This window comes from Jaculus jaculus, chromosome 23 (assembly GCF_020740685.1).
Source record: "Jaculus jaculus isolate mJacJac1 chromosome 23, mJacJac1.mat.Y.cur, whole genome shotgun sequence".
In the NCBI taxonomy this organism is placed as follows: Eukaryota; Metazoa; Chordata; class Mammalia; order Rodentia; family Dipodidae; genus Jaculus; species Jaculus jaculus.
Window position 1 is genome coordinate 9,360,638 of NC_059124.1, and position 24,502 is coordinate 9,385,139.

Here is a 24,502-nt window from a genome sequence, read left to right on the forward strand (position 1 = left end):
GCGCGGAGGAGGGCGCGGAGAGCAGCCAATGAGCCGCCGCGGGGCCCGGGCGGCCAATGAGCGAGGTGGGGGCAGCCGACAGGGCGGAAGCAAAGGAAGCCAATGAAAGGGCCGAGCCCGGGACCTTCCCTGCTCCGCGGCATCTCACCGAGGGTCCGGCCCTCCCCAGGAAGCCCCAGGCGAGAACCCAGGCCCGGGAGGAAAACTTGGGTCCTCCAGCGGTCCATGAGCTGCAGGCGCGGGAAACCACCTTTCCTACGTTCTCCTTGACTTCTTCCCAACCGCACCAAGTCGGCCCCCGTGGCTCTCCCTCGGGAGACCAAAGGGTCCTGAAAGTTTGTCCTAAATCCCCGTTTCCCTCTCCACAGGTTCCCTACCCCACAAGCTGCCAGTACCCAATCCCTTCAAAAAAAAAAACAAAAACCAACCAAACAAAAAACACCATGATCAGAAAGGAAAACAAATGTATTAAATTCCGTATGTATACACAGAAGCCATCCTTGCAGGGTCAACCCAGTGGCAATGAGCGATCAGTCTGGTGTCCCTGCGCTAGGATGGCAGCGCGTGCCGAGCGCCCTTGGACACAGATCTCCTCCTCTTCGCTGGAGGGGGGCCGCTGGAACCGAGAGCCTCGCTGACACACGGAGGCCCCTTGCTGCCGTTCTCTTTCTGGGAAGCAGCTTCCTTGGAAGCCTGTTCCTTCAGCCGTCGCTTTACCTTGGCTCTCTTGGCCTTCCCAAGGGGCAGGCCGGAAGCCCCGGGCCCAGGGCTGGCGGGAGTCTCGCTCTGCCTCCGGAGAGCGCCCATCTCCGAGTGCTGCGACTTGGGCGCCGCGCGTCCTGGCTTCGCAGGCGCTTTCGGTGCTCTGATCACTTCAGCTTTGGCAGCAGGCTGACTGCTCTTTGGGAAGCTGGCAGACGCGGGAACCTTTGTGACGGAAGGGCCCGAGGACAACTCTGAGCCTGCCCCTTTGCAGCAGCCATTGAGCTTCCGGAAGGCGGCCCTCGGCTGCTGCTTCGGCAGCTGCTGCTTCGCCTTCCCGGCCGCACTGGCGTTCTTGGTAGGCTGCCTGCTGTTCTCAGACTTGGGGGTGACTGCAGCCTTCTGCCCAGGCAAGTCTAGGTCCGTAGGGTTAGCTGCAGTAGAATTAGCTGTAGTCATAAGTGAACAGACGGTTTGGTCATTAGGAAACAGCAGAGGTTTATTCTGCCACTTCTAGACGATGTGCCAGTAATTAACACAGGGCCTAGGAGTTGATTTACCTGCGTTCACATTAACGTCACCTGAGGGACCACACTAACCTATCCGCGGAGGAAGTTTTTATAGGAAGCTGCGCCCCCTTGAGGACAGTAGGTAACAAGACACCCTAGGTAAGCACCAGTTGCCACAATGACATCTACAGCGCTGGGCTTTTCATTCATTCCTTTTAATCCGTGTCCATGAGCACAGGCGTTGGTGTGTGGAGGTCTTTGCTTTTCACCTCGTCTGAGCAGTCAGCCTCCTGTTCACCACTGTGTGTAGGCCAGTCCAGCTGGCTGTGAGCTTCTGGGGAATTCTCCTGTTTCCACCTCCCAGTAGAAGTTTTGGGATTACAGGTGCTTAAAATACTACATCCAAGCTGGGCGTGGTGGCCCATGCCTTTAACCCCACCCAGTACTTAGGAGGCACAGGTAGAAGGAATGCCACAAATTCAGGGCCACCCTGAGACTGCATAGTAAATTCCAGGTCAGCCTGGACCAGAGTGAAACCCTACCTCAAAAAACCATACATACACACACACACACACACATATACATATATATCCAGCTTTACATGGGTTCTGGAGATCACACTTGTACACAGCAAGCACTTTATCCACTGAGCTGTCCTCCCCAGACTCACCTTTAAAAAAAATTATTTATAAGCAAAGCCAAGCAAAGAGAATGGGCATGCCAGGGCCTCCAGCCACTGCAAATGAACTACAGATACATGTGACACCCAATATATCTGGCTTTACGTGCATACTGGGGAATCTAACCTGGGTTGTTATGCATTGCAAGCCAACCACCCTAACCGCTGAGCTATCTCTCTAGCGGAACCCCTCAGCTTTTTTTCTTTCTTCTTTTTTTAAAAAAAATTTTATTTTATTTGCAAGCACAGAGAGAGGGGAGAGACAGAGAGAGAATGGGCGCGCCAGGGCCTCCAGCCATAGCAAATGAACTCCAGCCGCGTGCGACCCCTTGTGCATGTGGCTAACGTGGGTCCTGGGGAATAGAGCCTTGAACCAGGGTCCTTAACCACTGAGCAATCTCTCCAGCCCCCCCTCGGTTTTTTTAAAGCAAAGATTTTTCTCTAATATGGATTTTCATAAAACACAGGAAAAGTCATATTTACAAATGCTAGAAACAGGCAAGTATGACGTCAATGAAGATAGGTATTCAGTATGTACTTAATTTGCTACTTTCAAAAACTTCTTTTTCTAAATTTTTATATGGGTGTGTGCACACACATGTACATGTGTACCAGGGCCTTTTGCCACTGCAAACAAATGCCCATCTGGTCTTATGTGGGTACTGGAGAGTCGGAGCTTGGGCTTGCTAGCAAGCACATTTAACTATTGAATCATCTCCCCAAGACCCATTTGCATTTTATGTTAGTGTTTCATATTAGTTTAGGGTCTCACTGCGGCCCAAGCAGACCTGGAATTCACTGTGGAATCACAAACTTGCCTCAAACTCACTACGATCCTCCTGCCTTCGCCTCCTGAGTGCTGGGATTGAAGGTGAGCGCCAGCGTGGCCTGCTTTTTTTGAGGTAGTGTCAACTTGAGCCCACGTGAGTCTGACTTGCAGTCCGAGGGTGGCCTCAATCTCAGGCAAGACCCTCCTCCTTGACTCCCAGTGCTATAATCAAAGATGTGCTGGGATCAAAGGTGTCTTGTTGTTTTGAGGTATGGTCTCACTCTGGCCAACTCACTCTGTAGTACCAGGCTGGCCTCAAACTCAAGTGATCCATCCACCTCTGCTGGGATTAAAGCTGTATGCCACCACACCCCCTGTGTTGGCTTTCATAAGAGGTATCATCTCTAATAAGAAAACAGGGCTGGGGTGCGGCTCAGTGACAGAGTGCTTATCTGGCACTCCACCAACTCCAAAGCTACCTTCAGCGAGCAGAGCACTGCAGCCTGTTTCAGAAAACCCTACCCTTACCCCTGAGGTCCAGGACAGCCTCCCGATGGCTAAGAAAGTGGTCTGCAATTCGAGCAGTATACTGGAATAACTGCTAACAGTTCTGCAGAGCTGTGTGCCAGCCCAGTGCTGAGGGGCTGGGAGAGCAGAGCGGCATTTTCCCTACGGTAACGGCGAACAGTTCGGAGGAAGGGAAACCACAGCCTGCGAGTGGAAGCATTCAGTGCTGACCACTGCCCCCCCCCCCCCCGCGCCAGTCCATCTCAACTTGTTCAACGGGGGTCAGGGGCCAAAACCAAGTCCAGCTGGGACTCTTGAGAGGGTCTTTCACCAAACACCTTCCTAGCAGTCACATCACAGCCTCCAGAAAGGCAGCCAGAACAAAGGTGACGTGCTAGGAAGGTGGCTCAGCAGTTAAAGGTGCCTGACAGCCTGGGTTCAATTCCCAAGCCTTCATGTAAAGCCGGACACCTACATGTGCACAAGCAAATAAACAAACAAACATGGAAAGCCAGCTGGGTGTGGCGGCGCATGCCTTTAATCCCAGCACTTGACAGGCAGAGGTAGGAGGATAGCTGTAGTTCAAGGCCACGCTGAACTAGAGCAGGACCCTACCCTTGAAAAGCCAAAAAAGAAAAGGCAGGGTGTAATGGTGCACACCTTTAATCTCAGTACCTGGGAGGTAGAGGTAGGAGGTTTGCTGTGAATTCAAGGCTAGCCTGAGACTAGACAGTGAATTTCAGGTCAGCCTGGACTAGAGTAAGAACCTACCTCAAAAAACAAAAACAAAAAGGAAGGAAGGAAGGAAAAGGTGGGGATGAAGGCACAGGGAAGGGGCAGATCATTTACCTTTGTGAGACTGGGGAATAGCATTGGAGAATTTCTTGAACTTGGCAATGAAGAAGCCATCCATGTTGTGAGTGTGCGGGTAGAAGCGTCGAGTGGAGCGCAGAGTGGGGTGGAAACGCCTTTCTCGAAAGCGGGTAAAACCTTCCTGGCCAAAGTCCAGGCCTGTGGGCACCAGGCGGACATTCCTCTTTTTCAGGGCATAGTCTACCACCCACTCGTTCTCTTCCACCTGGCCATGTGGGGAAAACAAATCCAGCAGGAAGGAGTGAGCGGAGCAGAGCTGAGCTGAGCTGAGAGGGGCTCTGAGAGCGGACAGCCCCCGCTCTGCTGCCAGAGGCCTCACCGTGACAGAACAGGTGCAGTACACCACGAAGCCTCCCGTCTTTGAAGCGGCATTGACAGAGTCAATGGCACAGAGGAGCAGCTCCTTCTGAAGGTGAGCACAGCGCTGGATGTCCTTCTCATCCTGTCCCGAAGAGAGCAGGGGTGAGGGAATTCCACGAAGACAGCCTCAGGAGGGGAACCACCACCCACTCCCCCCATACTCCTTCACTCCAGCTGGACCACACCAACCACTGCCCCTCAGCTGGTCCCACCAACAGCCCCTCACCTTGTTTGTCTTCACAGCCGGGTCCTTGGAGATGACCCCAGTGCCGCTGCAGGGCGCATCCAGGAGTGCCCGGTCAAAGCCCCCTACCACCTGGGAAACGAGCAAGCCAATCACTTGTTTGCTACAACCTGCAGTACCATTTATGTGTTAGGGGCAAGAGAGGGTAGAGAGAGAGAGAATGAGTGCACCAGGGCCTCTAGCCACTGCCAAAGAACTCCAGAGCCATGCGGCCCCTTGTGTATCTGGCTTACATGGGAACTGGGGAATCGAACCTGGGTCCTTAGGCTTTGCAGACAAGTGCCTTAACTGCTAAGCCATCTCTCCAGTCCCCTAAACTTGCTGAGCTAGAATTCACTATGTAGTTTCAGGGTGGCCTTGAACACAGCCATCCTCCTACCTCTGCCTCCCAAATGGTGGGATTAGTGTGTGTCACCATGCCTGGCTTAAGCATTTTAAAAAATATTATTTATTTGAGAGAGAAAAAAAAAGCAGAGACAGGAAGATAGAAAACAGGTGCACCAGGACATCTATCTGCTGTAAACAAACTCCAGACAAATGTGCCACCTTGTGCATCTGGTTTACATGGGTCCTAGGGAATTGAACCTGGGTCCTTTGACTTTGCAGGCAAGTGCCTCAACCACTAAGCCATTTCTCCGGCCCAACATTTTTTAAATAATTTTATTTGAGAGAAAGAAAAGCAGATGGAGACTGGGCACACCAGGGTCTCTAGCTACTACAAGCATACATCAGACCCATGCACCACCTTGTGCATCTGGCTTACGTGGGTACTGGGGAATCAAACCTGGGTCCTCAAGTGTCCCAGGCAAGTGCCTCAACTGGTAAACCATCTCTCCAGCCCCTAGGCTAAACATTTTGATGTCAGGAAAGAATGGCAATCTAGAAGAAGGCTGGGAAGATGGCTCAGTGGGTAAAGGTGTTTTCTTGCAAAAGACCTGCAGAGGTTCAGGTTCAATTCCCAGGCAACCCACGTGTGGTGTTGATTTGATGCAGCAAGAGGCCCTGACAACAGCCCCCCCCCTCCACAAGTCAAATATATAAATAATGTTGTAAAAGCTGGAAGGGCTGGAGAGATGGCTTAGCAGTTAAGGCATTTGCCAGCAAAGCCAAAAGACCCAGGTTCAATTCCTCAGGACCCACATAAGCCAGATACACAGAGTGGGTCATTTGTCTGGAGGCCCTGGAACACCCATTCTCTCACCATCTGACCCTTTCTCTGTCTCTCAAATAAATAAAGCTGGGCACCTTTAATTCCAGCACTCAGGAGGCGAGGTGAGAGGACCACTGCGAGTCTGAGGCCACCCTGAAACTACATAGTGAATTCCAGGTCAGCCTGGGCTACAACAAAACCCTAGCTGGAAAAAAAACTGGAAGAGTAGCTCACCTTGGGGAAGTGGCGGCCATCATGGTGGCTAATAATGGTGTTGGTGACTCCCAAACGATGCAGGTTGCCCACAACACTCTTGAGCCGCTCCGCATTGGCGTCATTGGCAAGGATCACGCCAGTGTTCTTCATCAGCTGGGCTATTGGGGGGGGGGGGGGGTCCAGGGCTGAGCAGCTTCACAGAGCAACTGTGCCCGCAGCTGCGCCCACCCCTTAGGCCACTCCCCGCACATCTAGTCTGCTACACCGGTCCTGGTGATGAGCAGCCCAACCACACAGCCCCCACAACCCGCTCTGGCTCAGGCTGGCCTTGAACTCACAATCCTCCCAGCTCTCCCTCCCAAATGCCGAGATTAAAGGCGTGCACACCCAGCACTTCCCTATCTATTATCGCTCTGGATCTACAAACAGAATGATACTAAATCCCCCCCCCCCCCGCTCTTCCTTTTGAGATCTCATGTAGCCAAGCCTGGCCTTTAGCTCCTGGTCTTTCTGCCGCCACCTCCCAACTGCTAAGACTATAGATGCACATCAGCACCCACAGCTCAATGTGCCAATCTAATGTATCGTTGACACTCAAAAGCCAAGCACCCAGTAATGACCAACCTAAGAGCAATTTTACACACTGTACAGATGACAAGAGAGTATGTGGTCAGGCCAAGGTCGGAAGTGGCGACGTAGCAGCTGAGGCCTCAGCTCAGGCTCCAGGCTGCTCCGCCACTCTCCGCCAGCCGCCGGCGCACCAAGCTCAGCAGCCTCAAGGAGTGAGCAACCTGTCTTCTGTCCTAAGCAGAGCCAGGTGATGCCCGCTCAGCCTGCCTGCCCTTCCTGTACCTATGTAGCTGGTTTTTCCTCCAGGGGCGCAACACATGTCCAGAATCCGTTCATGTTCCTGAGGCGCCAGAGCCATGACGGGAAGCATGCTGGAGGCTCCCTGAAGCATGTAGTGCCCAGCCAGGTACTCGGGAGTCGCTCCTGTGGAAGAGCCACCACGTGACGTGCCAAGACAAGCAAGGATGGGGCAGAACAGCTCTCAGGCAGGGAACGCTTACCAATGGGCACCGAAGAATCATACACCACGAGTCCAGTCTTTGACCACTTGCCCAAGGGATCCAGGTTAACCCCACGATTTATTAGAGCCTGAAAATAAGGACAGACTTCAAAACATTAGTACTCTGCCTAGAGACATGAGAACCCAGTGCCACCAGCAGGTTCACAACTCTCAGAGTACCCATTCACAAAGCCAGCGGATGCACTAAGCCAGGTCCGTTCACCCACTCCATGAACCTTTTCATCCTATGCCGCTGGTAGAGCCCAAGGCCTTCTGCTTGCTGAGCAAACAGAGGGGGTGGAGGCAGGGCCCAGGCTGGCCTTGATTGACTATCCTGCCCCAGCCTCACCAACGCTAAGGTTACAGCTATGAGCCACCATGCCTGTTCTGTTGTTGTGTTGGGTGGTGTTTTTTTTTTTTGAATTTAAATACTTTTTTGTGTGTGATGTTTCCACATAAGCTTGTTTCCTAAACCCCATAATCTGTGATTTCTCCCTTAAATAGTTTGTGATTTTCCCCTCAACAGACTTAATAATTCATAACGTAAAGAAACCTAGCAATAATGTGCTTAACTTGCTCTGCAGCCCCTATCATAAAGGGCTTTCCTCTTGCTGGTCTGTTCTTCATAATGAATATTGGGGGGAAAACCACTGCACTAGATTTACAATACATAAGACCACACTACTGATTTAGAACAGTTTCTGAATCCCTAGGTAAGCTTAAAACACTCCGTGGATGCATGTCTTTTTCTGGGGGAAATACTGTTTTCTAGCTTTTCCATGATCTTCTACCATATTCCTTAGAAGGCAGTGCACGTCTCTGCCTCCCAGTCCACAGTGGTCCTTGCTTTCCATCTGTCAGACAGATGACAGCCCCCTCATAGCTTACCTGTGAAGATCATTTTGTACTTGTAACAAGACATACTTAAATCTAAGAGCCCACGTAGCCAGGATAGGGCTGGACAATCTTCAGGTCAGCAAAATCTGGTACTTTCCTGAGATCAACGCTTCTGACTCCTTACCTGAGCAAGGTCTCGGCGTCGAGTTTTCAAAGTGTTGGTCCGGAGCGTGATGGGCCGAGGCACCTCATTAGCTTCTAAGAACTCTATTAGCTGCATTGGAGGCAGGATAAGAAGATCAGCCAATGGGACCAAGAGGACTGAATGTCTGTCTGTCTTCTTCCCTCCTGTTTAAGGGTGAGCAGAAGAGGCTTACCTCAGACAGAGGAAACAGCTCCACAAGCTTGCCGAGCAGAAATTCTCCATAGGAATAGTAAGTGGCCAGATCCTTCTGAAGCTGATTCAGGTACTCAGTACGAGACCGACCTTCTTCCCGCTGAGCCCCAAAATTCCGCAGCACCCCCACTATATCCTGAATCCGCTTGTGAACGCGTTGCAGGTCTGGAGCCTGGGCATGTGGGTCCATTAAGGAACTGTTTCCTTAGGTCCTAGGGCTGCGAATCCCACCAGAACACCACTCCTTCCTCACACCCTCACCCTGCACCAGAGGATATCCTGCTCCATTTCCCCGGCAGGGGGCAGCACAAACTGTTCCTCATCACCCACATTGATCTGCAGGCCTCCCTCTGCCTCATCAGCAGCCGGGCGGCCCGATCCACGAGAAACTTCCTCCTCTTCCTCTTCATCCGTCTCCTCCTCACTCCAAAGGGCCCTGGAAACAGGTCCAAGAACAGTGATTCACAGACCAAAACAGACACAGCCCCCACCTCTTCCTCAAAGTCTCCTCCGGGCTACTTAGCTACTTCCTAACAATTTCCAAACTCACCCAGCAGTAGCTTCCTTGGCATTCTGCTTCCGAGCGGCTCTTTCAATGGGCAGCAACTGAAAAGCAAAAAGGGAATGAGGGTGCTGCAAGCCTGCCCTGCTGCCATCCTGCGCCCTTCCCTAAATGTACATCTAATACTTGCCTTCAGAAGCCAATGAGAAAGCTAAAGCGTGTGTCAGATGGGCTGGAGCGATGGCTTATCGGTTAAGGCGTTTGCCTGCAAAGCCTAAGGACCCCGAGTTCAATTCCCCAGGGCCCATGTAAGCCAAATGCACAAGGGGGCGCATGTGTCTGGAGTTTGTTTGCAGTGGCTGGAGGCCCTGGTACAACCAATCTCTCCCTCTCTCTGTCAAACACACACACACACACACACACACACACACACACACACACACAAAGAATGTGTAAGATACGGCAGAGGGCATGGGGATGTACTCAATGACAAGAGCAGCTGCCTCCCATGCACAAAGACCTAAATTTAATGCCAAACATCCCCCTAAAATACCGAAGCTGGATGTTAAATTAAAAAGACCACTTACATTATCCCTTCTACTTTATGTGCATTTCCTTTTTACTTCATTTTTCAAGACAGTCTCATGCTAGCTCAGGCTGGCCTGGAGCTATGTATTCTAGGCTGTTCTTAAACTCACAATAATCCCCCTGCCTCAGCCTGAATGCCAAGACCACCAGGCCTGTTTCCCCTTTTGATTAAGGGGGAAAAAAATGAAGCCAGGCATGCTTGTAATCATAGAACAAAAACAAAATGCCCAACGTGCAAAGGTAACAGAAGGTATTCTTGGGCACCACGTTGCCATATTACCTTCCAGTCTACGTATTATTCTATTACCTTTCTCACAGTCCAAATGCCAAACTTCCTTTTTCTCTTTTTCCGTTTTTTTGAGGCAGGGTCTCACTCTAGCTCAGGCTGACCTAGAATTCACTATGCAGTCTCTGGGTAGTTTGAACTAACTCACGGCGATCCTACCTCTGCCTCCTGAGTGCTGGGATTAAAGGTGTGCACCACCATGCTGGCAACAATTTCCATTTTTTAAGGCACTTTTTTGTTATTTATTTGAGAGAGAGAGAGAAAGGGAGAGAGAGAGGGGAAGAGGCAGATAAACAGAGAATGGGAACGCCATGGCCTCCAGCCACTGCAAACGAACTCCAGACACACGACCCCCTTGTGCACCTGGCTTACATGGGTCCTGGGGAATCGAACCCGGGGTCCTTAGGCTGCGCAGGCATCGCCTTAACCAATAAGATATTTCTTCAGCCCATTTCTCTTCAGTCCATTTTTAAAAACTTTTTACTTATTTACAAGGCAAGGGAGGGAGATAAGGAAAGGGAGAGAGGGGGAGAGAAAGAGAAAGAGAATGGGTATGCCAGGGCCTCCAGCTGCTGCAAAGAAATTCTAGATGTATGTGACACTTTGTGCATCTGGCTTTATGTGGGCACTGGGGAATTGAACCTGGGCCTTTAGGCTTTGCAGGCAAGCTCCGTAACTGCTGTTCCATCTCCCAGGCCCATTGTTTTTACACAGGGTCTCTCATGCTAGTCCAGGAAGATTTGAAACTTACTCTGTAGATGCAGGTTAGTTTATAACTCAGAGAGTTCTGGGGTTGACAGTGTGCACCTCCACACCTGGTACCATTTTCTTCCACGCCCAGCACCCAGTTTCTTACTTTAAATTTATAGTTAGACCAAAAGCATTTCTTTTTTTTTGGGGGGGGGAACACTAGGATCTCTAACCATTGCAAATAAATGCCAGACACGTACACCACTTTTTGTGCCTGGCTTTACGTAGGTACTAGTTAATTAAACACAGGTTGGTAGGCTTTGCAAGCAAGCACCTTTAACTACTGAGCCATGCCCAGCTACCAGAAGCATTTTCACAGACACAATAGGTTAGTTTACCACATGCATAAACTATAATGAATAGACAGCAAGGAGTATCTTGGAAGCGTTCAGAGCATTTGGCATTTATGATCCATGACACTTGCACACTTGACAATAATGCTCAACATGGAAGGAGGTGCTGCAGAGAAAAGTGTACTTCTATGGTCTAATTAATTGTATAGTAACTTTTTGCGACCCAGTAAGTAAACCTGTCTACACTATGGATCACCTTCCTAACAAATCATTAGGGCAAAGGGGAAGAAACTTGTTTTGTTTGAGACCGAGCTTGCTATGTAGCCCAGACAGGTTTTGAACTTCTGGGCTAGTGGTATGTTCTGACCCTTTTCTTGAAGTGCTGGGGATCAACTACCAGGGGGGCCTCATACATGCTAAGCAAGCCCTCCGGCACTGAGCTATTTCTCAATCCCTACAACTGCTATTTATTAAAATGTACATGTACAAGTAAAATACACTTAAAAATTAGTACACATATCTACTCCCATTCTACCATCAGTGTGTGTGGGGGGGGGGTATATGTGCAAATATCCACCCTCTTCATAGCATCACCTGCCACGTCTCTTTGAGGTGCTGCTTTGTTGAGACAAGGTATCATGCATCCTGGGCAGGCTGAGAACTGCACTCAGTACACAGCCAAGGATGGCCTTGGACTCCTGGTCTTTCTGCTTCTACTTCCTATAATCAGAGCTTGCAAACCAAGGTGGGAAGACTGTCACACGTTCCTAGCCAGGTTAGGCCACACAGTGGAGCCCTGCCTTGGAAGAGGGAGAGGGCCCAAAAAGCTCTACTTATGAACACCCCGAGAAGTGAGCCTCACCTTGTCATCTTCATCCTCTGAGTCTGCGTCAGCTCCGTAGTCATCCACCATGTCCGCGTCACTGTCCTCAGAGCCCCAGAGGTCCCCCCGGCTCACACCATCGTCCTCAGATGCATCCTGCTCCTCTTCTTCTGCGCTGCTACGTGCTGGTGCTGGACGCTTCTTGCCCCGAGCAGAGTCAACCAAGGCCTGGACTCCCTTCTTACCAGGAGTTTGGACGCCCCCTGCAAATACCGCAGAGGGTTTGACGAATCCCGACTAGTGGCAATCACACTCCCTGCGCCAGACCTCTCCACCTTCTATCCCTAAGCAAGTTCTGAAGAGCAGCAGCTGCACTCCAGAAATGCTTGGGATCAGAAGACCTTACCACATAGCACCAGCTCCTGTTTGCACTTTTTGTTTTGTTTTGTTTTGGTTTTTTCGAGGTAGGGTCTCAATCTAGCCCAGGCTGACCTGGTATTCACTATGCAGTCTCAGGGTGGCCTTGAACTCACAGTGATCCTCTCCCTCTGAATGCCGGGATTTAAAGGCGTGCACCACCACGCCTGGCTTTACTGACCTTTTGGTAACTCTCCATGTAATGCTTTGATCTCAGGAGACTTAGTCGTCTTAGGGACTTCAACAGACCCCAATCTCCTCTTGGCTGCCCTGCAAAGATACAAGATGCGAGGGCATAAGTACACATCCCTAGACTCTGCCATCTCCCTTCACAGGGAAACACGATGGTGCACAACAGCCCTCTTCATCCCCCCATTTCATGTGGCTTCGAGCAGTTCTAATCTAATCTATCATGGATCATAAATGCACTTACCTCTTTCGAGCACGACTGGACAGTCTCTTGGAAATTTCATCACCAGCTGTTTAAACAAACAAACAAACAAAAAAGCAGCAGTTTATAGTTTAAACAAAAAAGAAAAAGAAAATGGGACCATGCGTGGTGCCTCATGCCTTTAAGCCCAGCACTCAGGAGGCAGAGATGGGAGTTTGAGGCCAGCCTGAGACTAGGTAGTGAATTCCAGGTCAATCTGGGCTAGAGCAAATCCCTACATTGGGGGGTGGGGGAAGAGAGCATAAATGCAAGTAGGAAGAAATAAGTATACTAAAGGGTAAAAGGGGGGCTGGAGAGATGGCTCAGAGATTAAGGCACTTGCCTGCAAAGCCTAAGGACCCAGGCTCCATTCTCCAGGTTCCATGTAAGCCAGATAAAGTGTTGAAAACTAGTATAAAAGGAGCCCAGAACTTGGTTCCCCGGATGAGTTTCTCACTTTGGGGGATTCCTACCCAATATTCCCAACGGGGTGCTCTTCTTGCTTGTAATTAAGCCTGGCTAATCACTCTCTGCTACAAATACTTGTTCGCGAATCACAGAGCTTGTTGCCAATAAAAATAATGATTAAAAAATAAAACGCAAAGTGTAAAAGGAGGCAAGGACTGAGGACGTGGCATCGGCTCAAGCCTAAGAGCCATGAAAAGAGTGAAACGACACAATAAAGGGAATCGACTCTGATTCACTGCTTTGCGAGGAGCTGGGAGGCCTAGGTGCAGTTAGCGGTGGAGGCCCGTCTTACTATGGGTAGCATGCGCTACCACGCCCAGTCTAATTTTTTTTAATATATACTCTAGAAGACAATACAGACACAAATGTCAGCTCTAACAGTTAAGAGTGTGCAAGCCTTTTAGCTTCTCAGCATTCCTTTCCAATCAGCTCCAAAGATAAGTGATACCATGTGCCCAAAAAGTATGAACTCACTTCCTTATGAAGTCTTCTTTCACCAGTCCTCAAAACAGGGCCAAGACCTGTTCCCCCCACGCCCCCAGGTAGGGGTCTCACTCTAACTCACACTGACCTGGAATTCACTATGTAGTCTCAGGGAGGCCTCGAACTCCCGGCGATCCTCCTAGCTCATTAAAGGCGTGCGCCACCACGTCCGGCAAGAATCACGTTTTCATTCCACCCTTTCACCAGTGCCTTAACTCCCGCTTGTAAGATGTCACTCGTGTCTCAGAACCACGCTTGACAGAGATCCCCCCCTCGGAGGCCTCCGGGAAACGGCGCGGCTCACTGCCCAGGTGCCCCCGGGGAGACTCAAGAGCTTAGGGGCACGGGGACCCACCCTCGGCCGCTCCAGGCAGGAACCTGACAAGCTCGGTCTCGGCGCCCTTCTGCTTGCGAGCCTTGCGGCCGGGCCCGCGCTTCTCCTTCTTCGTAGGGTCCAACTTGCGCCCCATGGTCCTGGGGAACAGAAAGCCGCGGGGAGGCGGCGCTGCGCGGCCGGGAAGAGCTCGGGCACGGGCTCGTCCGCCCCGAAGGACCGCGGGGCCCAAGGCCTCCGGCCGCGCCCGCCCCGCCGCGACGCGAACCTGCGGCTCGCAGCCCGGAGCCCCGGCGCGCGCGAGCCCGGGCTGAGCGGCGCTCCACGTGCAACCCGGAAGCACCCGACACCGCCCGGCCGGAAGTGCGCGCCGCGTCTCGGCGAGGCCCCGCCCCTTCCGCCGGCGGCACCGGAAGCCCGCGCCCCGCGCGGGAGCGGCCAGCGGCTGCCGGGCGGTCCCGGGCGGTCCCGGGCGCGTCCTCCAGCCCGCCCGACGGCGAGTCCTCAGCTGCCCCGCGCGCTGGGCACCGAGGCGGCGGGGCTCCGGTCGTAGAACCCGCAGCCGCCGGGCGTGCGCGCTTTTAACCCCGCCGCGAGTTCGAGGCCGCCCTGACTCCACGGTGCGCTCCGGACAGCGGGCTGCCCAGAGCGAGCGAGGCCCCGGCTGGTCCTGGGCGGTTGGGTGCTTCCCGGATCCGAAAGGTGCCCCGGGCTGAGGACGTGCGACGGCAAAGGGGCCAGCCCCAGGGCTCCCGCCCCGCACACACCGACACGCACACCGAACCAGAGGACTAAAATACAAGGAAACTTTATTTTCAGTTCTCATCAAGAAATTTTTTTTTACGCTTTTGGTTCTTTTACCTTTTTTTTTCCACTTTATTTAATTTTAGCCGCTCAGTGGCTGGAGCCGCTGGGTTCCTGGTATTAAAAAGATGCCAACAGAGGTAGCTGTGTCTCGCCCAGGGGCCCAGCCCACTCTGAATACCCCCAAAAAGGAGAAAACAAAAGTAAACCAACAAAATAAAACCAAGAAGAGGAAGAAGTTCAGATCGCTTTCTTCAAGCCTGGCAGGAACCCACAACAGCGTGTAACAGCGTCCGGTGGGAGAGGCCAGGGCCCGCCCGCTCCCTGCAGACGGCGCCGGCGCTCCTGTCTCCAGCAGGAAGGGACCATCGGCCGCCCGCCTCCCGGCCCCAGTGTCCTTCAGCAGGCGGGTGGGCGGAGGGTCTCCCCGGGACAGAACGTGAGGAAGGTCACTGCTCTGCGGAGGAGGTGCCTGCATCTTCACTGCTGCTGGGCCACCTGCGGGGGAGAGCCAAGGTCACGGGCTGGCACACAGCACGGCCAGGGCGCGGTGCAAGAGGGGGCAGGGAGGGCTGGAGAGATGGCTTAGCGGGTAGGGGCTTGCCTGTGAAGCCTAAGGACCCCGGTTTGAGGCTCGACTTCCCAGGGCCCACGTTAGCCAGATACACAAGGGGGCGCACACATCTGGAGTTTGTTTGCAGTGGCTGGAGGCCCTAGCATGTCCATTCTATCTGCCCCCCCCCCCGCTCTCTCTCTCAAATAATTTTTTTTTAATTAAAAAAAAAAGTGGGCAGGGAAAAAGTCCTAACCTGCTGTGGGGGAGGTTCGGGCGCCCTGTTTGCCAGGCGACTGAGAATGTTCCGCTCTGACATCTGTAACCTCACAGCAACAGGGGGGATTCGGGCAATGGTAGCTGGGAGTCGAGTCACATCAGCTTTCATATCACTTAACAGTTCTTCTAGCTGTTTCAGAACTGCAGAAGGGAAATAAAGAGATGGTAAGCTGTGGTGGTCAAGCTCAAAATGCTACTATCTAGTGGTGCCGTCCCACTTCTCAATGAGCGTATGCGCTGTCTTTTTTACACTGAATTCTCTCATCTGGCCTCCACTAATGCTCAAATTCCTATTTCCTATTCCAGTTGCCCATGATGCTTTCTGCCTTTCGTTTCAAGGCAAGGTCTTATTATGTTTCCGTGACTACCCTTGAACTCCCTGTGTACCTGTTTTGTGGCAGGATCTTGCTCTAGCCCAGGCTGACCTCATGGTGATCCGCCTACCTCTGCCTCCGAGTGCTAGAATTAAAGGTGTGCACCACCACACCCAGCTGCTTCTGCTTTTTTAGTCTTTATCCCTTACTCTTAACTGTCTTGAGTTTCTTTTTTTTTTTTTTCCATTTATGTATTTTAAAGCTGGCCTCAAACTCACTCCCAGTAACCTTGAACTCACGAAGTGCTGGGGTCAGCCTCAGACATGGGTTGCCACATCCAGTTGTATTTCCTCCAGTTTTTATTTTCAGCACCAGAGATCAAACCCTCAGCCTTGAGCTCCTCCACTAGACATAAATGGATCCCTATTAATTCCTTTTCGCTTTCTTACCTAACTTTCCAGATCGGTCTCCCACTCTTTATAACAGCTATCTTTTCTCATTTCGCCCTCCGCCCCCCATAATGTATTTACTTTAAATAGAAAAAGAAAGGTTGAAAGAGGTCTAGAATTTGAAGGGATCTTAAATCACCTGAAGTTACCTCTAAAATATCCCAGATGCCACTTTATTATTCTGCTGTGCTTTCCATCTCAAGAACCTGAATATATTAAGAGTTAAAAGAGACAAACTACTGTCTTTGATTGCCTCTAAGGCAAAAGATCCTGTGCACATGCTAAGCTCCCAAAAAGGCCAGAAAAGGCTTTGGAAAAAGTATGTGGGTGCTGGGGAGGGAGAGGACAGGGAAGCCCAAGGAGCAGGAGGCAGGGGGGCCACTGGCGACCTTTGTGCAGGACTGCGTTGGCTGGCTTGTTTCCTGCCATGGATTCCTTGGACAGGTGCTGGTGGCTTTCTGCTAAACACTCCACCTCAGCAAAGCGTGTGTTCAGAGCCATAGATGGGTGAGAGGGGTCCTCGGACATGTTCAGATAAGCTGCCCTGCGCAGCTGTTCCTCAATGACCAGGGCTTGTTCTAAAAGCTGCATGGGAGAAAGAAGACACAAGTTGGATGGACAGCCGCTGCGCGGGCTCCAGCGGCTCTCAGCTCCTGTCCTCCGGTGAGCGCATGAAGAGTGGGCGGCCAGGGAGGCTCTTCACGGCTCCTCATGTGCACACAGCTGAACAGCACACTGCCTTTCCTCCTTTGGAGGTCCAGGTTTTTATACTTTTACTCATACAAATGAATAAAAACTAAAATTCAAAAGAGGAGACAGTACATAATTTTAAAGAATTAAAATAATGAGTAATCCTACCTCTGAGAAATACTAACATTTTGAAACTTTTTTTTTGGGGGGGGGGTGAGGTAGGGTCTCACTGTAGCCCAGGCTGTCCTGGAATTCACTATGGAGTCTCAGTGGGCCTCTAAATCACAGCAGTTCTTCCCAGTGCTCAAATTAAAGGCCTGTGCCACCAGACCTAGCAACATTTTGATGCTTTTCTTCCAAACTTTTCTAGGTATGTATTTTTTAACATATTATATACATGACCATATATCTTTTCACTTAAAAGTTGCATGGGGTAGCTGGGGGTGGTGATGCACACCTTTAATACCAGAGGCAGAGGTAGTAGGATTACTATAGGTTCAAGGCCACCCTGCAACTACATAGTGAATTCCATGTCAGCCTGAGCTTAGAGTGAGACTCTACCTCAAAGAAAAAAAAAAGTTACATAGGGGCTGGAGAGATGGCTTAGCAGTTAAGGCTTACTTATCTACAAAGCCTAAGGACCCAGGTTCAATTTCCCAGGATCAATATAAAATAAATAAATTTTTTTTTTTTAAAAAAAGTTAGGGCTGGAGAGATCGCCTAACATTTAAGGTGCTTGCTTGCTTGCCTGTGAAAACTTTGACCCAGAACCCATGAAAGGCAGACGCATGTGTCACCACGTGCGTCTGGAGTTCATTTGCAGTGGCTCAATGCCCTGGTGTGCCCATTCTGTCTGTCTCTGCTTGGAAATAAATAAAAGGGGCTGGGCATGGGGGCACACGCCTTTAATCCCATCACTCGAGCAGAGGTAGGAGGATCACCATGAGTTCGAGGCCACCCTGAGACTACAAAGTGCATTCCAGGTCAGCCTGAGCTACAGTCAGACCCAAGCTCAGGGGAAAATAAAGGGGGAGGGGGGCTGGAAATGCTTCAGCAGTTAAGGCACTCGCCAACAAAGCCGAAGAACCTAGGTTCCATTCCCTAGGACCCATGTTAGCCAGATGCACAAGGTGGCACGTAAGCCTGGAGGTCGTTTGCAGGGCTGGAGGCCCTGATTCGCACTCTTGCACACACACACTCTTAAAGAAGAAATAAAAATACCTTTTTAAAAAAGCCAGGCGTGGTGGTGCACACCTGCAATCCCAGAACTTGGAAAGCAGAGGTAGGAGGATTGCCATGTGTTGGAGGCCACCCAGAGACTACATAGTGAATTCCAGGTTAGCCTGGGCTAGAGTGAGACCCTACCTCAAAACAACAACAAAAAGTCTCATTTAACCCAGGCTGGCCTCAAACTCATAACCAAGGATGACCCTGAACTCCTAGCCCTCCCGCCTCCACTCCCTGCACCTGTGTGTGGTGCCTGGAATCAAATCCAGGGTCTCACATACACTAGGTAAGTGCTCTGCCAAATGAACTAGATCCTTAAGCCAGGTTCTCTGACTTTAAATTTTGTTACTTGTAAATCCAGTGCTTGCTTAGCAGCCTGAGACAGGAGAATTCCAAGTAAGAGGCCAGCCTAGGGCTAGGCTCTACAGTGAGACCATCTCCAAAACACACACCCACAACTTTGTTATTCTGCAGTTGAGCTGGGGTGTGGTTTTGTGGTAGGCACACTGTACCTTCACAAGTCCTTGGCTTTATCTACAAGGCAGCCCTTCATCTTCATTGTGCCTTTTGGAATATGTTCCTGAAGGCTATTGGGTGATAATGCATGTATCTGATTTACAGACACAAATATCACAGGCCAGGCTCTTAATATTTCATTGACTATGATAGTTATAATCTTGTGAATGTTGTTCCTACTTCATTTGACTACCCCAAAACCTTCGATGGCTGCCTGTTAAGAAGAGTAAAATCCTACTGTCTATCTGGTGCCAAGACCCTATCTACTGATCTCTGCCTCTCTTTCCAATTATCTTCCACTATTACCCAACACAGGTGTCTCACTGGTTTACCTGCCAGTCCCACCCAGCACCCTGAACTTTGCTGCCTCAGTGCTCAGCCATACCCTCGTCAGGCACCCAGCTTCTACTGCACTTATCAAGACAATTCCAGGGCTGGCTCAGTGGTTAGCAGCACGTCCTGTGCAAGCGTGGGGAGGCCTGAGAGGCCACTCCAGTGAGATTCCCAGAGCTCCGTATTTCAGCCAGGCATGGTCTGCAGCCCCACACCCATAAGGAGCAGAGACCCAGCAATCGCTGGATCAGTTAAGAGACTCTCGTTCAAATAAGAACAGGCAGAAGAGCTGCAGACCAGGGCACCAGATGGCCTAGGCTGCCGCAAGCAAGCAAGCACGAGCGCATGCACGGGTACACGCGCGTGCACACACCACACGCACACGCATCCAGTGGCATCTTTTCCTTACAGCCCTTCACAAGCTCCCTGCTTCCCTGCACTTCAGTTCCCTCTGAAGAACTTTCTTAGGCACTCAGCAGCCTTTCCTGACACGCAGAATGTCACTCACTCAAACTGAACAATGAAGGACACCGTGTCTTATCTGTCCTTGTGTCCCTATGCAACTCACTGCTTAACATATGACAGCTGAAGGCTTATTTTTTTCTTTATTCTTTGTTTTTCAAGACAGTCTCACTCTAGCCCAGGCCAACCTTGAAATCACAGCAATCCCCTACCTCTGCCTCCTAAGTGCCGGGATTAAAGGTGTGTGCCACAACACCCAGCCTATCATATATATGTTTTCTTACTCCCAGTTACAGTCCGCTTAAGAGATCCATGTCTTATTTTCATGACATATTTGATGGTCTATACACCGGCTATCATCATAAACATCTGAATTTCTGAATGAGACCTCCTCAGCAGGACACTGAAAACGGAGCACCTCCTCTTCTTTGAGGCAATCTCACTCTAGCCCAGGCTGACCTTGAACTCACAGCCATCCTCCTAGTGCTGGGATGAGGGGTGTGACTCACCTCTCATGGCTCTGTATCTCCTCTTTGCATCCAGGCCACATTTTATCCACAAACATACTTAGATTTCTCAAAAAGGACCTCAGCCCACTAATAGCCCTACTTCCTCGGAGACCCAGTAAAATGCCACCTCTGCCTTTCCTGAACATTCCAGCCTGCAGAGTCCTCGCACCAGGCCCGCAGCACTCAGTCGACGTCACGCCTCAGACACTCACCCACAGCTGCCCTGTAGCCAGTGAAGCTGCCAGTCTGGCACTCGACCTCCACTTCCAGTTACTCAGAAGCAGAGTTAGGGAATGCAGAAAGTCAAACGTGCGACTCACTTCAGGCTTTCATGTGGCCCAAGGTGGTCCCAACTCGCTGAGAACACTGAGGGTGGCCTTGAACTCCTGTCAAAGACCAGACTCACCTTTGCAGAACTTCTGGACTTTTAAGTCCATCACATAAACACCGTATTTGTTGTCCCCATTCTGCTCACCTTGAATCTTCGAGCTAGAAATTTATTCTTGATCTCTAAGAAATTTCCGCGGTTCATTTCACCCTTGAAAGGCTCATTGAGGATGGCATAACGTGGGTCATTCTGTATGTCCTGCCATCGGGCATAACCATGGCTATTGGAAAAAGCTCAGGAAAAACAAAGCAAGGAAGCAAGAACTCCTCAAACTAAAGGCCCTTCAGAACCTCTCACCAAGAACCCCAGTGTCGGTCCAGGCAAGGATACTTTATGATACCAGCTAGCAGCCAGTAGTCATGTCGCCGATGCCAGATCTCATAGGTTTTCTTGGTGACCGTGGCCGCACGCTCCTCGTTCTGCCAAAGGGAGTGCAACTCTGGGAGGGATTCAGGGCGGGTGGGGGGGGCAGGAGGGGAGAGAATGCACAGTGATCATTGTCTGCTGTTTGCACTATAGAAGGAGTCAATACTAAGTTTACAACACACACACACACACACACAAATGCACAAAATTACAAGAGGTCAAAACTAACTATTTGCCTACCTGTGCCCACCACCAATCCCATGTTGACAGTCTGCCTGTAGCTCCTAAAGCATAGTCTAGAGGAGCCCACGTGCCCTCAGTCCACACTCCCACCACAGCCAGAGACTTGTGACAAGAACCCAGCAGACCCCTCAGGTCCATACCAGTAAATCCACCATCTGCAATGTTGAACATGAAACGCTGTTTGATGTTTTTCTTCTGCTTCTCGTCACTAAGGTCCTTGGGGGTCTCTCCATTTTGAAGCATCACCTCCTTTTTCTCTTCCTCCTCTTTCTTCTCTTCTACAGAATATACCAAAGAAAATGGCTGTCCCCGACAGAAGCCAGCACCCTAATCTGTCCCTCTACAACTGTGTACTGTAGCACAGCTACCAGCACTCTCTGCAGGCACTGAACCCCATCAACCCCATGGCAACTCAACCCAGGGAGGGCCTTATCTTGGGGTAAAATGTCTACAGGAATACACAGTCAGGCAGGAGTGAATGGTCTTGGTCCTTCCAAACCAGCTTCTCACACACCAACCTTTGTCCTCCACCACAATAGGGGTCAGATCTATTGCTGACTTCTCCTCCACCTTCTCCACTTCAACACCTGGGGAAGAGAAAGCACCGAGAACATTCATAAAGAAGTCGGCTCCTCCCTGAGCACCGCGCGCGAACGGGGAGCGCAGCAGGACTGGGGCGGTCACTCAGCGACGCGACAGTGGGAGACGGTTTCAAGCAAAGGCACAAGGCCTGCCGCTTCCTCCCGACACGCCACAGTTTGATGACATCAAGGAGTAACTGCGGTCCACAGAGCCCGAGGGCTAACGCAGGTACCTTTGGGCTCTGTCTCCATAGGCTCCTCTGTTTTCTCCTTCAGCTCTGCCTTATCCACTTTCTCCTCTCCCTCAGGAGGTTCAGCCAGGATCTTTTCATCCTCTAAGGCAGGAGCAGGGGGCTGTGCACACTTCAAAGGAAAAACGAACAGGAGGTGAAGCAAACAGGCTGGCAGCTGAGGAGCAAGGTGGCCCCCAGTGCGGCACTGGGCACCCCATCTCCTACCTCCACAGCTGGGTCACGAGTCGTAGACTGCACCTCCTTTTCCCCTTCTGTGCTCTCTTCTTCTTTGAGGTTGTTTTCTTCTATTTTTATCCCATCCTCTGCAGATCAACAGAAGACCATCAACTAAGAAGGCCTGGATCAGAGAGGCAAGGCACCCCCAGTTGTCTCAGCTTAAGCTGTCCTCTCGTGCCTTTAAGAGCCAGTCCCATTCTTAGGATAGCTCTCCTAAACTGAGAGGGAAGTTGCTGTGTGTCCTGCCACACTCCCCTGTTATAGCTGAGCACAGGGGAGCAGAGAGCACAGGCCAGGACAAGAGACAAGGGTGACAGAACAGGTGGACTTACCAGCAGGGGGGACAGGCGCAGGAGTATTGGGCTGTGTATCCCCTGGAGTGGAAGGGGTAGGAGTCTTGGGAGAGGGTGACCCTGGCTGGGACATTTTCTTGTTCTCTTCTACTTCAGCCAGTTCAGGCATGCTCCAACGCCCATTAACATGTTCAAATTCCTGAACCTGTAGCAAAGAACCACAAGTAAAAAACACCTAATTCAGCTGAGCATGGTGGTGTGCACCTTTAATCCCAGCACTCGGGAGGCAGAGGTAGAATAGCTATGAGTTCGAGGCCACCCTGAGACTACATAGTGAATTCCAGGACAGCTTGGGCTAGAGCAAAACCCTACCTAGAAAAATTAAAAAGAAGGAAAAAAAAAAAAGACCCAATTCAGCCAGGTATGGTGGCACATGACTTTAATCCCAGCACTCTGAAGGCAGAGGTAGGAGGATCACTATGAAGTTCAAGGTCAGCCTAAAACTAAATACTGAATTCCAGGTCAGCCTGGGCAAGACCCTACCTTGAAAACCCAAAATAAATAAATAAAAGAAATAGAAGAGCCCAATTCCAGTTCTCTAGTAACCTTTAAAAACAGAGGCAGGCTGGAGAAATGGCTTAATGGTTAAAGGCGCTTGCTGGCCAAGCCTGAGGACCCACATAAGCCAGATGCACAATGTGGTGCATGCATCTAGAGTTTGTTTGCAGTGGCTAGAGGCTCTTGGTGTACCCATTCTCTCTCTTTTCTCTGCTTGTAAATAAAATTTTTAAAAGGGGGAAAAAAAATACAAAGAGAGGCTTGGCACTCACCTTCTTCCGAATCAAAGACATTACACCAATCCTAGTGAGAACATGCTGGCGAGACAGGCCTTCTCGGGGGACACCATCAGCAAAAGTCTCAGCCCCATCTGCCCCTGGCTCACACAAATGCCGCATGAAGAGAGAGACGTAAGCCCTATGGAAAAGGAGGGAAGCAGTTAAACCGAAAGCTGCTAGGCACTGTTGCGGGCCCTGAGCATAGCTCTAGCTAGAAGCAAGGCCCACACGGTCCTGGAGGGTGGATCTGCCAACTACACAGCACAGCACAGGGCTTCTTTCGGGAAGCCAGGAACACAACTCTCCTCCCGGATGGCTTCACCTTCCAACTGTGGCTGGCCACACCCACTTTCTTGAGCAGCCTGGCTGTGGGCTGGCTCACGCTGTTGAAACCCTGGCTTTAGGCCGGACAGCCCAGCCTCCAACTTACTTGAATTCTTTCTCTGATTTGCCTCGTAGATCTCTCACAAGCCACTGTGTTGTGAATGCATCCTGAGGTGGCATCCCATATCGCATAATTGCATTAAGAAAGGCTTTTCTCTGACGAGCATTAAAACCAAGAACCTAAGGAAAAAGGGGTTTCAGTGAGGGAACAAGTCTCACCACTGGCATTCCCCCATCCACCGCGGGGTCACGGGGCACTTACTTCAATATTCCCCCCCACGCGGGCCAGCAGAGGAGGCAACGGTTTGTCTTTGTCGTTCCGCAGGCCCTTGCGACTGGGCCTGCGGGGGGCTGCAAGAAGAAAGATGGTGAGTGACGCGGGCAGGACAGCAAGCAAAGCCTATCTGTAGAGCTGGCAGAATGGCACAGCTCCTACCTTCTGACCGTTCATCAAAGTCTTCATCACCTTCCTCTGAAGCCACCGAGTAATCGGACTGGTTGTCGGACTGGTCGTCCTGCCAATCTGGAGGGAGAGAGGGCAGATGAGCGGGGCCCACTGCTCTGGTGGAACGGCCCGTGGGCAGGGGGCGGGGCCGACCACACACACCTCGGTCCTCCTGCGAGCCATCATTGTAGTTGACCTGTTTACGGATTCTCTTTCCTTTGCCCAGATTTCGGGCTAGATCTTCTTGCTGCTGCTCATAATGGTGCCGCAGCAGTTTCTCCCAGTAGTCAGGATCCACACTTTCTTCCTGTTTTATGATTTCCCGTTCTACCTCCTCTTCCTCCTGGGACAGAGGGAGGGCCAGGACTCAGGGGGCTGAAGTCAGCACCACCAGCTACCCTGGTCCTCAGTTCACGTCCTGCAAGTTGTATCTTTGCATGGCTGGATTCTCAAACAATTGGGATGCCTGCTTGGACCTAAGGTCTTGGAGGAGATTTGACTGAGAGGATATGCTCCTCACAGTGTAGACAGATGAGCAGCTGATGGAACTAAAGAAAAATGTGAGGTGGAAACTATTATCACAAGGAGTGAAGAGACAGTGCTGTAGTCTTCCCCCCATCCAGTTGGGAAACAGCAAGAAAAAAAAAAAGGCTAGACCTTCAGCCAGCAGAATG

The 24,502-nt window shown here is 51.1% G+C and overlaps 2 protein-coding genes and 1 non-coding gene across 9 annotated transcripts in view; all 3 read right to left on the reverse strand.

Annotated features, from left to right (window-relative positions):
• Nucleotides 1-447: 447 nt before the first annotated feature.
• Nop2 (NOP2 nucleolar protein) lies at nucleotides 448-13,882 on the reverse strand. The gene is made up of 15 exons (XM_004668599.2): nucleotides 13,708-13,882; nucleotides 12,405-12,450; nucleotides 12,153-12,241; nucleotides 11,594-11,817; nucleotides 8,863-8,918; nucleotides 8,591-8,748; nucleotides 8,293-8,492; nucleotides 8,100-8,189; nucleotides 7,080-7,167; nucleotides 6,862-7,002; nucleotides 6,028-6,167; nucleotides 4,626-4,715; nucleotides 4,359-4,481; nucleotides 4,016-4,244; nucleotides 448-1,151 (listed from the first exon to the last, which is right to left on the reverse strand). Exons 1-15 carry the CDS (start codon nucleotides 13,820-13,822, stop codon nucleotides 550-552), a joined length of 2,391 nt encoding a protein of 796 aa, XP_004668656.2. The 5' UTR covers nucleotides 13,823-13,882; the 3' UTR covers nucleotides 448-549.
• A 596-nt stretch (nucleotides 13,883-14,478) lies between these two features.
• Nucleotides 14,479-24,502, reverse strand: part of Chd4 (chromodomain helicase DNA binding protein 4) — a 39,745-nt gene continuing 29,721 nt past the window's right edge. For 3 of the 7 annotated variants that reach the window (XM_045139755.1, XM_045139757.1, XM_045139752.1), the window contains exons 25-39: nucleotides 23,991-24,171; nucleotides 23,820-23,906; nucleotides 23,646-23,734; nucleotides 23,430-23,563; nucleotides 22,994-23,138; nucleotides 22,203-22,368; nucleotides 21,859-21,956; nucleotides 21,634-21,763; nucleotides 21,338-21,406; nucleotides 20,960-21,097; nucleotides 20,541-20,649; nucleotides 20,298-20,430; nucleotides 16,472-16,670; nucleotides 15,300-15,463; nucleotides 14,479-14,988 (exon numbers count right to left, since the gene is read on the reverse strand). In XM_045139755.1, the coding sequence (XP_044995690.1) occupies nucleotides 14,971-14,988; nucleotides 15,300-15,463; nucleotides 16,472-16,670; nucleotides 20,298-20,430; nucleotides 20,541-20,649; nucleotides 20,960-21,097; nucleotides 21,338-21,406; nucleotides 21,634-21,763; nucleotides 21,859-21,956; nucleotides 22,203-22,368; nucleotides 22,994-23,138; nucleotides 23,430-23,563; nucleotides 23,646-23,734; nucleotides 23,820-23,906; nucleotides 23,991-24,171 (1,860 nt within the window). In that variant the 3' untranslated portion in view covers nucleotides 14,479-14,970. Of the gene's footprint in view, nucleotides 14,989-15,299; nucleotides 15,464-16,471; nucleotides 16,671-20,297; nucleotides 20,431-20,540; nucleotides 20,650-20,959; nucleotides 21,098-21,337; nucleotides 21,407-21,633; nucleotides 21,764-21,858; nucleotides 21,957-22,202; nucleotides 22,369-22,993; nucleotides 23,139-23,429; nucleotides 23,564-23,645; nucleotides 23,735-23,819; nucleotides 24,172-24,502 lie in introns of all 7 variants that reach the window. The other 4 variants (XM_012951239.2, XM_045139753.1, XM_045139754.1 and 1 more) reach the window with 3 other exon arrangements.
• LOC123456497 lies at nucleotides 22,034-22,171 on the reverse strand. The gene has a single exon (XR_006634572.1).